Source organism: Schistocerca piceifrons, chromosome 1 (assembly GCF_021461385.2).
Source record: "Schistocerca piceifrons isolate TAMUIC-IGC-003096 chromosome 1, iqSchPice1.1, whole genome shotgun sequence".
In the NCBI taxonomy this organism is placed as follows: domain Eukaryota; kingdom Metazoa; phylum Arthropoda; class Insecta; order Orthoptera; family Acrididae; genus Schistocerca; species Schistocerca piceifrons.
Window position 1 is genome coordinate 1088998045 of NC_060138.1, and position 13826 is coordinate 1089011870.

Genomic DNA, 13826 nt, shown 5'->3' on the forward strand with positions numbered 1-13826 from the left:
GTGGTGACATCTTTTCATGAAATTTCAATCTCCAACCTTCTCCTCCAAATTCAAAAATATTTTGTTGAGATCCACCAATTAGAGGAAAATGACCATCATAATAAAATAATGCAAATAAGTGTGCACATAAAAAGATTTTAGAGTGTATTTTCCCTATGTCCTCTTTGAGAATGGAACAGTACAGAAATAGTTTGAAAATTAGTTGATTGACCGTCTGCCAGATACTTGAATGTGAATTGCAGAGTAGTGATGTAAATATAGATGTAGCTGTATACAAAGTAAGGTGGGATATTTCCAGAAACAGAGAAGATTTTATTTTGGAGACAGATTAGTACAGTTCTTGAACTGAAAGAGAAAAATAGTTATATGTCACAAACAAGAAAGAAAACGTAATCCAAATGAAATTCTAGAGAAGGGAAAGAAAGATGCTTGTGAAAGCATGAACAATTTGTCATTTGTGAGAGAGGAATGTTATTTAGTAGAGGACAGTCAAGAAACTGGAAGATGAAGAAAAGGAGTTAATGAAAAATGTGGGTCTGAATGATGAACAAAAGAATGAGTTAAAGGGTTTGTGATGGAAGTATGGGGATGTGTTCAGCAATACAGCAGGAAGTTTAAAGAATTTTGAATGTGTACTACAACTTAAACCTTACGAGCAATTTTTTATAACAGCATATAATGTACCAAAAGCAAGAAGAACAGTTGCTGAAAATGAGTTGCAAAAGATAGAAATTTATGGTATATTTGAGAGAAACAGCAACAATTATAATAACCTTCTAGTAGTAGTGGCAAAATGTGCTGGAGGTGCTAGATTTGTTTTAGACTCCAGACATCTGAACAAATTTGAGAAATTGACCATCCTCAGGACGCATATGAGTTATCACATAAGTTACAGTGTATTAGATTGATAAAATGTCTGGACCTCCATCAGGTTCCACTTGCTCCAGAATCTCAGAAATACACAATGTTTTTATACAGTGGTAAATGTTACAAGTATTGCATTTACCATTTGGTTTAAATGTTTCTGTAGCTAAATTTATCAGAGCTTTGTATCATGTTTAGGTTAGGAACTGTCTTCTAAATTAAGTTTCTGTTGATGACATTTTGCTTTGCAGTCAGAAGTGTGATGAACATTGTTTGTTACTAAAAGGAGTGCTTGACAAATTGAGATCAGGAGTGATGACATTAAAATCAGAAAAATGTAAATTTGTCATTTATGACCTGAATTTTTTGGGATGTTGTGTTGCCAAGAGAGGTAAACTTCTGGATTTTGATACGGTTAAAGTCAGTGCTCAGTTTCCAGAGACCAAAAATAAGAAAGAATTGAAATCAGTATTTGGAATATGTGGATATTATAGGAAGTACTTTAGTTTCAGAGTGTAAATGCACCATGCCTGCATAATTTATAAAAATAAATAAATAGATAAATAAAAATAATTTAATTTGTTCATGGGACAAAGAATTCAGGAATCTTTTGATGCAATAACATGTGCTCTGTGTAACTGCAACATATTGTAGACGGCAGAGTTACCCTTACCTTTTTGTGTATCATATGACGCTAGTGATTATGGAATGGGGAAGATAAATACTAGACAATTGCTTTTATGAGTAGGACACTCCAAAAACATGCAAGAATCTACATTGTAACCAAGAAAGATCTCTTAGCTCTACACTTGGCACTACTAAATTTAGAAACTACTTGTCAAGGCATATAACTATAGTGTCTTCAGACTGCAAGGCCATAAGGAGTGCAAATTGTATCACAGCACATTAACAAGATCAGCCAAGTTCTTAGAACTACTTACTATGAAATTATGTAATGGGATCTGAAAATCTAATTGCAGATACATTGTCTTAGTGCCAATAGGAGCATATGAAACTAAGGTGAGGAAGAGAAAGACAAAGAGTACAGGATTGTATATTTGAAAGGGATTAAATATGAGAAAGTAATTCAGAACATCTGTAATTACATTTGCAGAAACGAGAATTGTGGGGGAAACTTGTGAAAAGTGGAAAAAGAGTTATGAGAAAGTTAACCAATGTTACAAAATATACTGTTGTTGTTGTTGTTGTGGTATTCAGTCCTGAGACTGGTTTGATGCAGCTCTCCATGCTACTCTATCCTGTGCAAGCTTCTTCATCTCCCAGTACTTACTGGAACCTACATCCTTCTGAATCTAATTAGTGTAGTCATCTCTTGGTCTCCCTCTGCAATTTTTACCCTCCACACTGCCCTCGAATGCTGAATTTGTGATCCCTTGATGCCTCAGAACATGTTCTACCAACCGATCCCTTCTTCTTGTCAAGTTGTGCCACAAACTCCTCTTCTCCCCAATTCTATTCAATACCTCCTCATTAGTTATGTGATCTACCCATCTAATCTTCAGCATTCTTCTGTAGCACCACATTTTGAAAGCTTCTATTCTTTTCCTATCCGAACTATCTATCGTCCATGTTTCACTTCCATACATGGCTACACTCCACACAAATACTTTCAGAAATGACTTCCTGACACTTACACTTAAAACTATACTCGATATTAACAAATTTCTCTTCCTCAGAAACGCTTCCCTTGCCATTGCCAGTCTACATTTTACATCCTTTCTGCTTCAACCATCAGCAGTTATTTTGCTCCCCAAATAGCAAAACTCATTTACTGCTTTAAGTGTCTCACTTCCTAATCTAATTCCCTCAGCATCACCCGACTTAACTTGACTACATTCCATTATCCTCGTTTTGGTTTTGTTGATGTTCATTTTATCTTCCTTTCAAGACACTGTCCATTCCATTCAACTGCTCTTCCAAGTCCTTTGCTGTCTCTGATAGAATTACAACATCATCGGTTAACCTCAAAGTTTTTATTTCTTCTCCATGGATTTTAATACCTACTCTGAATTTTTCTTTTGTTTCTTTTACTGCTTGCTAAATATACAGATTGAATAACATTGGGGAGAGGCTACAACCCTGTCTCACTCCCTTCACAACCACTGCTTTCCTTTCATGCCCCTCAATTCTTACAACTGCCATCTGGTTTCTGTACAAATTGTAAATAGTCTCTTGCTCCCTGTTTTTTACCCCTGCCACCTTTAGAATTTGAAAGAGAGTATTCCAGTCAACATTGTCAAAAGCTTTCTCTAAGTCTACATATGCTAGAAACGTAGGTTTGCCTTTCCTTAATCTTTCTTCTAAGATAAGTCATACTGTCAGTATTGCGTCACATGTTCCAACATTTCTATGGAATCCAAACTGATCTTCCCCGAGGTTGGCTTCTACCAGTTTTTCCATTCATCCGTAAAGAATTCACGTTAGTATTTTGCAGCTGTGACTTATTAAACTGATAGTTTGGTAATTTCACATCTGGCAACACCTGCTTTCATTGGGATTGGAATTATTATATTCTTCTTGAAGTCTGAGGGTATTTCGCCTGTCTCATAAATCTTGCTCACCAGATGGTAGAGTTTTGTCATGACTGGCTCTCCCAAGGTCATCAGTAGTTCTAATGGAATGTTGTCTACTCCCAGGGCCTTGTTTTGACTCGAAATATACTAGTGAGTTCCATTTAGAAGAACAAATTTTGACTCAGAGCATTGGAGACTGTGTTGACCAAAACAGTATATTGACAAACTTATGACATACACTCATAAAAGTTGTGGAGATTCTGGAGCTCAAAAATGCTTAAACAAGCAAGAGAAGAATGTATACTTTTACAACAGGCAAAAAGGGTGAGAAAAGAACCAACAACAACAATTCCACATACTTAACTTGACAAATACCTATTTTATTATAACATGTATTTACTTATCACATTTATATAATGATTTATGGTAAATGCTATCGACAACATCAGAGTAACAAAACAAGCTCCATTTTAGAGATCGGTCACAGCTTTTCATCTCTTCCTGTGGATGTCTTACTAAATGACATAATTAGTGATAACTGGTGCTTTAAAAATATGGTCTCACCCAGAAAGCACCTTTCTCTATTGCCAGGCACAAAGCTGTCTTTCCATCTCGGTCACGTAAATTGACATCTGCACCTCCCTGCACTATAAGTTTTATCACCTGGGGCATATCATAGTGGTGTTGAAATGCAGAAATGGCTCTCATTATGGCTGGTTGCCCCTTTTTATCAAGACCATCCTTGAAATTGGGATGTATTTTCTGAAGGTACTGGAAATTCTGCTTACATCCAAGCGCTCTGTGGAGTGCTGTTCTACCAACAACATCTTTTGCTGTAGGGTCTGCCCCAGCACCTACAATAAGCTTGAGAGCCTGAAAAAGTGAGAATGCACCATTAGATATCATGCAACATGATCTTACAAATTATTTTAAGAGAAATATTCAGACTATTTACAAAAATCCAAAATCAGAATGCTGATTCACTTTTATTAGCATTTTCTGGCCTGAACAAATTCTGGGGGCAAAGGTTGATATTTTATATCATTTCATTTGTTTAGTCTGAAAGTTTGTAATAAATCATAGCTGATGGAATGTCTCTCAACTTCAGAAACCTATGACACCATCTGATTTTTGGCCGTGTTTGAACTTATTTTCATTTTTACAATATTGAATTCATGAATTTGGATGTAAAACTACTTTTATAATACTGTCATTTTCATAATATGGGTTGCTCATACTACCAGCCATGTCATGTACAGCAATGGGAAAGAATTTACACATTAAAATATATGTATTAAACTGAAATGATGGTAAAACTTGAAAATGGAAGTGCCCTAGGTACTTGGATGCTCCTGGAACAATACGCATGGTATATATTACTCTTTCTTGATGCCAAATGTGTCAGTTATGCTGTGACTGAGATGAAGAACAGTTTGTGAAGTTTGTGGGAACTCCATGCAAAATAACAGGTGATAAGTGAGCCCACTTCACAGTGTATAGTTTTTGACCCTGTCTTGCAGGGAGACATTATGGTCTATGCCTTGTTGTAACATGGACTGCCACTGTGCATCAACTGGGGAAAATAAAGTGTTGTTACTCCATCACACACTATTGTGTCCCTATCATACTGTTCCCTGTATTGTATGGGACTGCATTGGTGACCCACAATGACCACAAATTGTGGCAGATATGTCCTCAACTGGATATTGCACAACAGCAATGCAGCCAACATGCAACCACTGTGTGTCACAATTCACGATGTTCATCCATGTGTGCAATGCTACATCATCCAGTGCTCTGCATCCAACCGTTTAATTAAATGGTTCTAGTAAAAAGTGATGGTGACACTCGCCTGTGCAACAAATCAACAAACAACATCAATGTTGAATGGTGCCCTACCATATTCTTATTGTACAACCTTGCCACCATCATCCCTTCACATGTGGCACATACCGACCAATTACCTCACAATCTTTCATATTCACAAGCACCTCCTGTCACCAATGATTCTAGCATGCCATGTGAGCCAAATTTTGAATCAGTGCTGCCATAGCTGCCCAAGCATTCACATGGTTTGCTTGTCCTACCAATTGCCTTGGATGCGGCAATGGGACATTCAACTGCATTACTGCCACACATGCCCCCATGCAACAGGTACACCCAACCAATATTTCAACCTTTCATAATTGCGTTTTCAACCAAAGCTTCTACAATTTCCTTTGGATCAGCCTTTCATATGGTTTGCGTAAGTGGACAATATCCTTGCCAACTATAACATCATGAACACACAACTAAATTCCTAACTCTTCTACCAACCTGTAAGAACTCGATGACATGATTAGCAAAATCAGCTTGGTGCCAATGGCAAAAAAAAAAAGAAATAGTCAACCGGACAATCAAAACTGCTACAATATCTTTCCAGGACACTGGAAGAATAATTACAACATGTAATATACAATGAATATTTAATGAACAACAGGCTGTCTCAGTTATGGTGGCAACTTCGAACTTAATGCCTGATTGTACATTCTGGCTGCTGTAGGTAGCAAAGCTCCTACCCCACGTTCAAGTTGCCACAATCAGCAATGAATGGCAGACAGAATTTTTGCTGTTATGCAACACAGGCATGCATGAATTCAGCTAGTAACAATGCCACCATGCACAGCCACCAGCACCAGCCTTGCCGCATGCCACTTTCTGCCCTCACTGAGCTGATCCAACTTCACTAGACGGCTGCCAACTGCAATGTCACAGCCTCTGCCCACAACGGTGAGCTCTATCCAGTCGAGACAACACAACAAACAGCTGGCAATGATGCTCTGCTGGGTACTGCACTGCACTACTACTGGTACCACACACAATTCAGTGATGCTGTACTTAACTGTTGTCTGTCCTGCGACCACCCAAAAGGTTCACATGGCAAGCACAGGCGCACTGAGCTGCGACACTCACACAAGTCACCTCATTTTGTGCATTGAGGATTCAGCACAAGCTCTGCCTACAAGGAATACCAACAGACTCTACATCCTCAACCTAATTCAACAGCAATACTATTTGACCAACTCTGGCTCAGACATTAGTGTGGCACTCCTGACTGGCAACACCGCAGTCTATGGATCAACAGCCATTCAACTTCATGCAATGAACAATTTGACCAATACTGTTTATGGCTTCAAAACATGCACCTTGAACCTTGTATTCAAAACGGCCTCAAAGGAATTTTCAAATTTCAGAAGTTACTGAACCCATTCTCAGAGCAGATTTTCTGTCATTACAAGCTCCTACCTGATTGAGCCAAAGGCATGTGCATCTAATATGATACTGGCCATGTAGTCTCTGGTGTCATCAGACACGATCTCCCTCCGAATCAGCACATGCCTGAACATCTCTAGCAATGAATGACACAGTATCAATACTGATAAACATTACTGCTATCTCCTCCACTGTGTCACCACACATCAATACTGATAAACATTACTGCTATCTCCTCCACTGTGTCACCACACTTAAACAAATTCCACGAAAGCAATTTTGTTATGTTGAAGAATGCTTAGAATCACTCCACCTGCAGACAGACTACAACATGTTTCAACAGGAGATAAGAATGACATCCATTGAGCTCGCTGCAACACGTCTTTGTCTTTACAACCTGCAACAAACTCCGGCCATCGATGACGACAGCACTATGCAGGCATCACACAGCCTGGCCACACCTCTGCCCACCTTGCAGCAAGCACCACTGCTTATACTACCTTCACATACCAACAAAGCCAGTAACGTTATTCTTGTGCATGTGCAGTCCATTTCTCCCATACCCACTCTGCATCTGCAACCTCTCAAAGCCCCTGTATGTGCGACTTTCTCCCTATGTGCAATCACAAATGGTACAGTGCATCAAATGCTTACCATACCAGGGTCCCAGCTCAGCACAGACCACAACAGCCACCATCTAATAAACTTTGCATGGCAAAAACAACAGTCAAGGAACTTTTAGAAGCTGGAATAGTTTGATCCTCAGACAGCCCATGGGCTTCACTCATGAAGCTAGCACACAAAATGATGATACTATGCTCCTATATGTCAATTATAGATTCCTTAACGCATGTATTATCATTGACAGTTACCCAATACTCAACATACAGGACATTACCCACTATATCACTGGCACATTTGTCTTTAGTATCTTAGACTGTAAACAGGCTTATTACCAAATACTCATGCATGCAGAGCATATTCAGAAGATGGCTGTCATTACACTGTTGTGCCTGTTTGAATATTTCTTTATGCTGTGCAGCCTAAAAATGCAGCCCATAATGGTGATGATTCTTGGATAGCATCTTTTTTGAACTGCCCTTCTGTTACATTTGGATGACATTCTCATTTTCTTGCAAGAAAAACTACACCTACAAACCTCATCTCATACAAGTTCTCAATGCCCGTTCTCTGAAAGGTGTCATTATCAAGGACAAAAATGTCAGCTATGACAAACTGCAGTTACTTTTCTGGGTCATACAGTTTTCACCTCTGGCATCTGCCCACTGCCACAATGAATGGAACTCATCCGTCAACTACCCCCTCCCCAAGACTACCATGAATTATGCTGTTTCCTAGGCACCTGCTGCAAGCAGCCACCTTTCAGGCCTCTCTGATGGAACCTTACTATACCAAAACACCAATGGCAGATGAAAGATACGGAGGAATACTGATATGCAGACAGCCTTTTTTTTATATATATATATAAATAAAAAAATAAAAATAAAAATAAAAAAAAAAAAAAACCTTACTCAGGTGAAAACTCTGGCACACCTGATTCCTATGCACAATTATCAACAACCATGATGTGAGTGACTTTTCAGTTGACACTGTCCTCCAATAAGAAGTGATAGGCATGCAACGACTTTTCAGATTCATTTTTTTGGAAGCTCACTGCCTCACAGCAGAAATGGTCAGTCTACAATCATGAATCCTTGGAGCGTATCAGGCAATCTGCCTCATTAAAGATGGTGCTGGAGGACAATCGTTTATCATCTACATGGACCATATGGGGGCCACCAAGACATTTCCAGCACATTGATTACATTGTTCAGTTCTCGACACACATATGTCATCTGAAAGGTGCAGGCATCATCATCAATTACTGGTCATGCATCAATGTCATCTCCTCACGCATTAACACATGAGTTTGAGTAAGCTCAACTACAACATAGTAAAGAATATTATGGGCAGTTTTTTTTATATTCAAGACATTGTTATTCCACCATCATCAATGAGAGGTGTTCCAGTTTTGAGTTAAATCATGAGCTTTTGTCGACTCCAAAAAGCTACTCAGGCTCACAAAAGAAATCTACATGCCAGAAACAATGATAAACATTGTAGGTGGTCAAGGAAAACTTTGGCTCAATTATTGTAATGAGCAGCCACAACTCATCCCTAAAGGAATGTGTGTAACAACAGCAAAACCAGTTCAAGAAAGACTGTTTAGTGTCACTGATGAAGAATTGTGCCCCACAGCTACTACAGAATACCCATGGGAGGAAGCTAATACTCAGCTCCCAGTAGGATCTGGTCTCACGGAGGGACAGAAAAGACAGACCAAGCAGTCCATGGTAAGGCATCATTTCACCACTGGAGATCATCCGCCAATTAGCCTGCATTCATGTAAAGTGTCGCCATCTGAACAATGGTTAATGTAGGAGACAGGGGAGAAGATGCTGCAACATGACATCAAGGAATCTTCGGAGAGTTCTTCGTACTCTCCTGTGGCCTTGTGAGGCAATGGCATGTCTGTGCTGACTGCTAATGGCTGAACAAAATCATGAAGAACGATGCCTACCCATTGCTGTGCATTGATGACACCCTAGACTGCATGAAAGAAGCAAACTATTTCTCAACTATAGACATGCAAAAAAGCTACTGGCAAACATAGGTTGATGAGGCTGAGTGGCTGACAAGGCTTACTGGAAAAAGCCTGCCATCATAACTCCTGATGACCTCTATGAGTTCAAATTATTCCATTTGGACTGTGTAATGCTTCAAACTTATGATGGCTAATCTACTTTAAACATGTTAAATGGATAATGTATCTTTGCTATCTGAATGATACTGTCATTTTCTTTACGACATTTGAAGAACATTTAAGCCACCTAACAGTCATGGCGAAATGTGTTTACACTGAAGGTCTCCATCTGAATCCAAAAAAGTGCTTTTCATCACACAGGAAATAAAAAATCTTAGACACCTAGTAAATGGTGATGGAGTCAATCCTGATCTAGAGAAAATAAGAATAGTTACAGATTTTGCAATTCATTGCAGATTTTACAACTCTCGCATTCATAACGAGAGAAATTTTCTCAGAATGTGCTTTACCTACCAGCAATTCAAGAAGGATTTCTGTATCAAGGCACACCCTTGCAAGAATTACTGCAAGGAGCCAACAAATTTTCCTGGAACAAGGCACAAGAAAGATCTTTCCTTTTCCACAAGAAGGTGCTAACATATTTTTCGCCTTTAGCATTGAATGATGAGAGTGTTGAGACAGACCCTCAGCACAATGTCAGCCATTTTGGAATATGGGCACTTCTAGCACAAATGAAGGAATGAGCCTATTCTTTCGGAGTACTCTCCAAGTCTGAGATGAATTCTTCTACAGCTGAGAAAGAGTGCATTGCAGTTGTTTGAGCCATCAGCAGTTTCCAGCTGTATTTATTTGGCAAACCATTCACTGCTGTAATGGATCACCACTCTCTATGTTGGCTGACTAATCAGAATAATTTGTGAAGTCAACTGTGAGACGGGCACTGAGGCTTCAGGGGCACAGGCGCCAACTCCATGGGGCCTGAGGGGGTCCAAGCCCCATCAAAAATTCGTTTGGGGGGGCAGAGCCCCCCCCTCCCCCCAATAAATTTAAGAAAATTATTCATTATATTATGCTTTGTAAAATCGCAAAATTATGCTGAAATTTTTTATTTTCCTTTTAAAATACATTCAGTAATGAGTGTGAAAACAAATAATTCATATAGTAGTAAGCAAGTTAACTGAAAACGAGTGATGTGAATCATAACAGTGTTATGGTACTGCGGGCACACTTAGAATTTGTCACACTGCATGAACCTTTGGGTAAAGTCTGACACTGGCAGGCCAGTGCTGTGGCTGCAGCGACATTAAAAGGACTGGGGCAGATGCATCTGGGACCCTCAGCCTTGCGTCACCTTGACACTTCGAGACATTACAACGCCTTGGCTATATAAGGCCCACCCTGGTCTCGCAGTCATTCAGCATGGATAGTTTCGTTCAGTGCATGCTGCAGATGTGTTTTGTGTTCTGACTTTAGTGTCTAGTGGATTATTTTATATGACTATATTTTATTCATTTACGTTAGTCTCTTACTGTATTGTGAATTAAGTTTGCAATGGATAAACCTGTTACCGAAAAGGCACACTTGGAAGTTGATGATACTGAAAGTCACCCTCCAACAATTATTGTTTTGTCAATTGCTTTGTCGTCTTCAGGCAAGAACCATTCATGGCCAAAACCTGGACAATCCAGTAAGGGAAGATCATTTCAGAAGTCTTGGTTGATCAAATATACATGGCTAGAATATGAAGCATCTACAGAAAAAGTTTTTTGGAAAACCTGCAAAGAGGCAGATGCTAAAAATCTATTACAATTTTCTTCAAAAAAAGAAGATGCATTTACTTCCGTAGGGTTTTCTAAGTGGAAAAAGGCTTTGGAAAAATTCCGTCTTCATGAAAATACGTTTATCTGTAAAGAAGGTGTTCTGAAACTAAATTCTATCACTAACCAAAGTGTGGCCTCCCAATTGAATGAACAGTTAGATAGTGATGTGAAGAAAGGCCGTTTAGCTCTTGAGACAATTTTTACTATCGTGCAATTTCTATGCCGACAAGGACTAGCAATTACAGGGCACAAAGATGTCAACTCAAATTTTTTTCAATTGTAGGAACTCCGAAAGAATGACATACCTGAGTTTAAAGACTGGTTAGGGAATTCAGGGTATAAGTGGATGTCCTAGATATTCAAAACGATATCATTGATCTACTAGGGAAGTCTGTGTCGAGAGAAGTATTGGCTTCAATCAAGAAGACTGAATATTTCTCTATTATGATTGATGAAACAAGTGATTCTTCAATTCATGAACAAGTGTTATTTTGTATTCGTACTGTTAATGATTCCTTGATGATCAACAAAGACTTTATTGGCTTATGCGAGACCCCCAACACTGAATCACAAATTCTGTTTAGTATTTTAAAAGACGTTTTTGCTCATCTTGATTTGTCAATGGATAACCTAAAAGGACAGTGCTACGATGGTGCTCGAATATGAGAGGTAAGTTCAAAGGACTAAAAAAGTTAGTTTTAGATATACAACCAAACGCACGTTATGTGTACTGCACTGCTCACAGTTTAGACTTGGCAGTTGTAGACAGTCTCCACCATCTTACGTCTATGAGGGATATTAATGCTTTAGCCAAGGACTTAATAAACACCGTAAGGGAATCCAACAAAAGGATGGGACTTTTCAGAAGCATACGCTGTGAGAGTGCCAACGATCAAACTAGTCTATGACCCCTTTGCGCAGCTCAATGGACTATGTGAGCTTCTAGTATCTTGAGAATATTAAAAAACTTTAAAGAACTGCTAGAGTTTTTTGAAACATTTTCTGCAGAGGACAAAACAGAAGCAGGTTACAAATGTGCAGGCTACCTTGAGTCAATGTTCCAATTCAAAACTAACTTCTTTTTAAGTCTTTATTGCCAAGCAATGAACCCAGTAGAGAATGTCAATGAAACAATTCAATGCCCTCATCTAAGTGTTGCTGATCTGGGAAAAATATATGAGGGTTTGATTTGTATATTGAATGGATGGCATGATAGTTTTGAACACTTTGAGGATCACATTTAAAAGAAAAACCTTCACAAGGGATGATCCTTCATTTCCTCGGAATTGAAGTATACTAAATGAAAAGTATACTAAATGAAAACAACAAAGCCAGCTCACCGTGCACTTTCAAAACCCCAAAGGAATACTACAAAGCTATTTACATTGAAGTTTGTGAAACGGTGCAATCCTGCATTACTGAGCGGTTTGCTTCAACTGGACTCACACAGTCTTTGCAGTTGAACAAGAGTAGTTGGTTTTAGTAAACAGAGGAACAACAAATTTGGAAAAATCAACTGACTTTTTCAAAAATGACCTACACATTGAAAGACTGTGCTTACACTTGAATATGTTAGCTGATATCACTAATAAAAAAAACAACTGGTCTTAAAAAACATGCCTGATGTAAGAAAGTACATTACACAAGAGCCTGCAGTTGGAGAAATGTTATGTGAAGTAGTGAAGTGCATTAAGCTTCTCCAAGCAGTTCCAATCACAACAGCAACAGCAGAATGCTCATTTAACACCCTTAGACATCTGAAGTCATATCTCCGATCAACAATGGGCCAGAAACAATCGAACAACTTGGCTGTTCTTATGCCCACTGAGATGTTTTTGATGAATTGAATATCCAACCAGTCATCAACTTCACATTCATTAATCCAGTCAGACAGTCAACATTTGCACCTTTCTAAAGACACTCTAGCCCTAATAACGGCATTTAGAGCAATATTAAAAAATCTTTATTATATATATATATATATAAAAAAAAACAAAGATGAGGTGACTTACCGAACAAAAGCGCTGGCAGGTCGATAGACACACAAACATACACACAAAATTCAAGCTTTCGCAACAAACTGTTGCCTCATCAGGAAAGAGGGAAGGAGAGGGGAAGACGAAAGGAAGTGGGTTTTAAGGGAGAGGGTAAGGAGTCATTCCAATCCCGGGAGCGGAAAGACTTACCTTAGGGGGAAAAAAGGACAGGTATACACTCGCACACACGCACATATCCATCCACACATACAGACACAAGCAGACATATTTAAAGACCCTTCTATTATAATGATATATATATATATATATATATATATATATATATATATAGAAGAAGAAGAAAAAAGAAAAATGATCCTAATTCTACTCCCAATGATCCAACTCCCCAGGACACTATCCAAATTGAACCCTGCCTGGAACAGTTCCATCCTCTGTCACAGCGGGACCCACCTCCTCTTCCTCAAAATCACCCTCTCCAAACCTTCCAGGAATTTCTGACTTCCAGCCTTGCATCTCAATCCTTCTTAAAAAACCTTAATCCTACTCCCAACATCACCACTGCTGAAGCCCAGGCATCCGTGATCTGAAGGCTGATCGATCCATCGTCATTCTTCCGGCGGACAAGGGTTCCACGACCGTGGTACTTGATCGTCGGGAGTACGTGGCTGAGGGACTGCATCAGCTTTCAGACAACACCACATACAAAGTTTGCCAAGGTAATCCCATTCCCAATGTCCAGGCGGAGCTTCAAGGA

At 39.1% G+C, this 13826-nt stretch overlaps 1 protein-coding gene across 1 annotated transcript in view; it reads right to left on the reverse strand.

The window, feature by feature from the left end:
• LOC124777829 (serine/threonine-protein phosphatase 6 regulatory ankyrin repeat subunit C-like) overlaps positions 1–13826 on the reverse strand; it is a 384246-nt gene that overhangs the window by 268521 nt on the left and 101899 nt on the right. The window contains exon 4 of the mRNA XM_047253358.1: positions 3963–4271. Within this exon, the coding sequence (XP_047109314.1) occupies positions 3963–4271 (309 nt within the window). The remainder of the gene's footprint in view (positions 1–3962; positions 4272–13826) is intronic.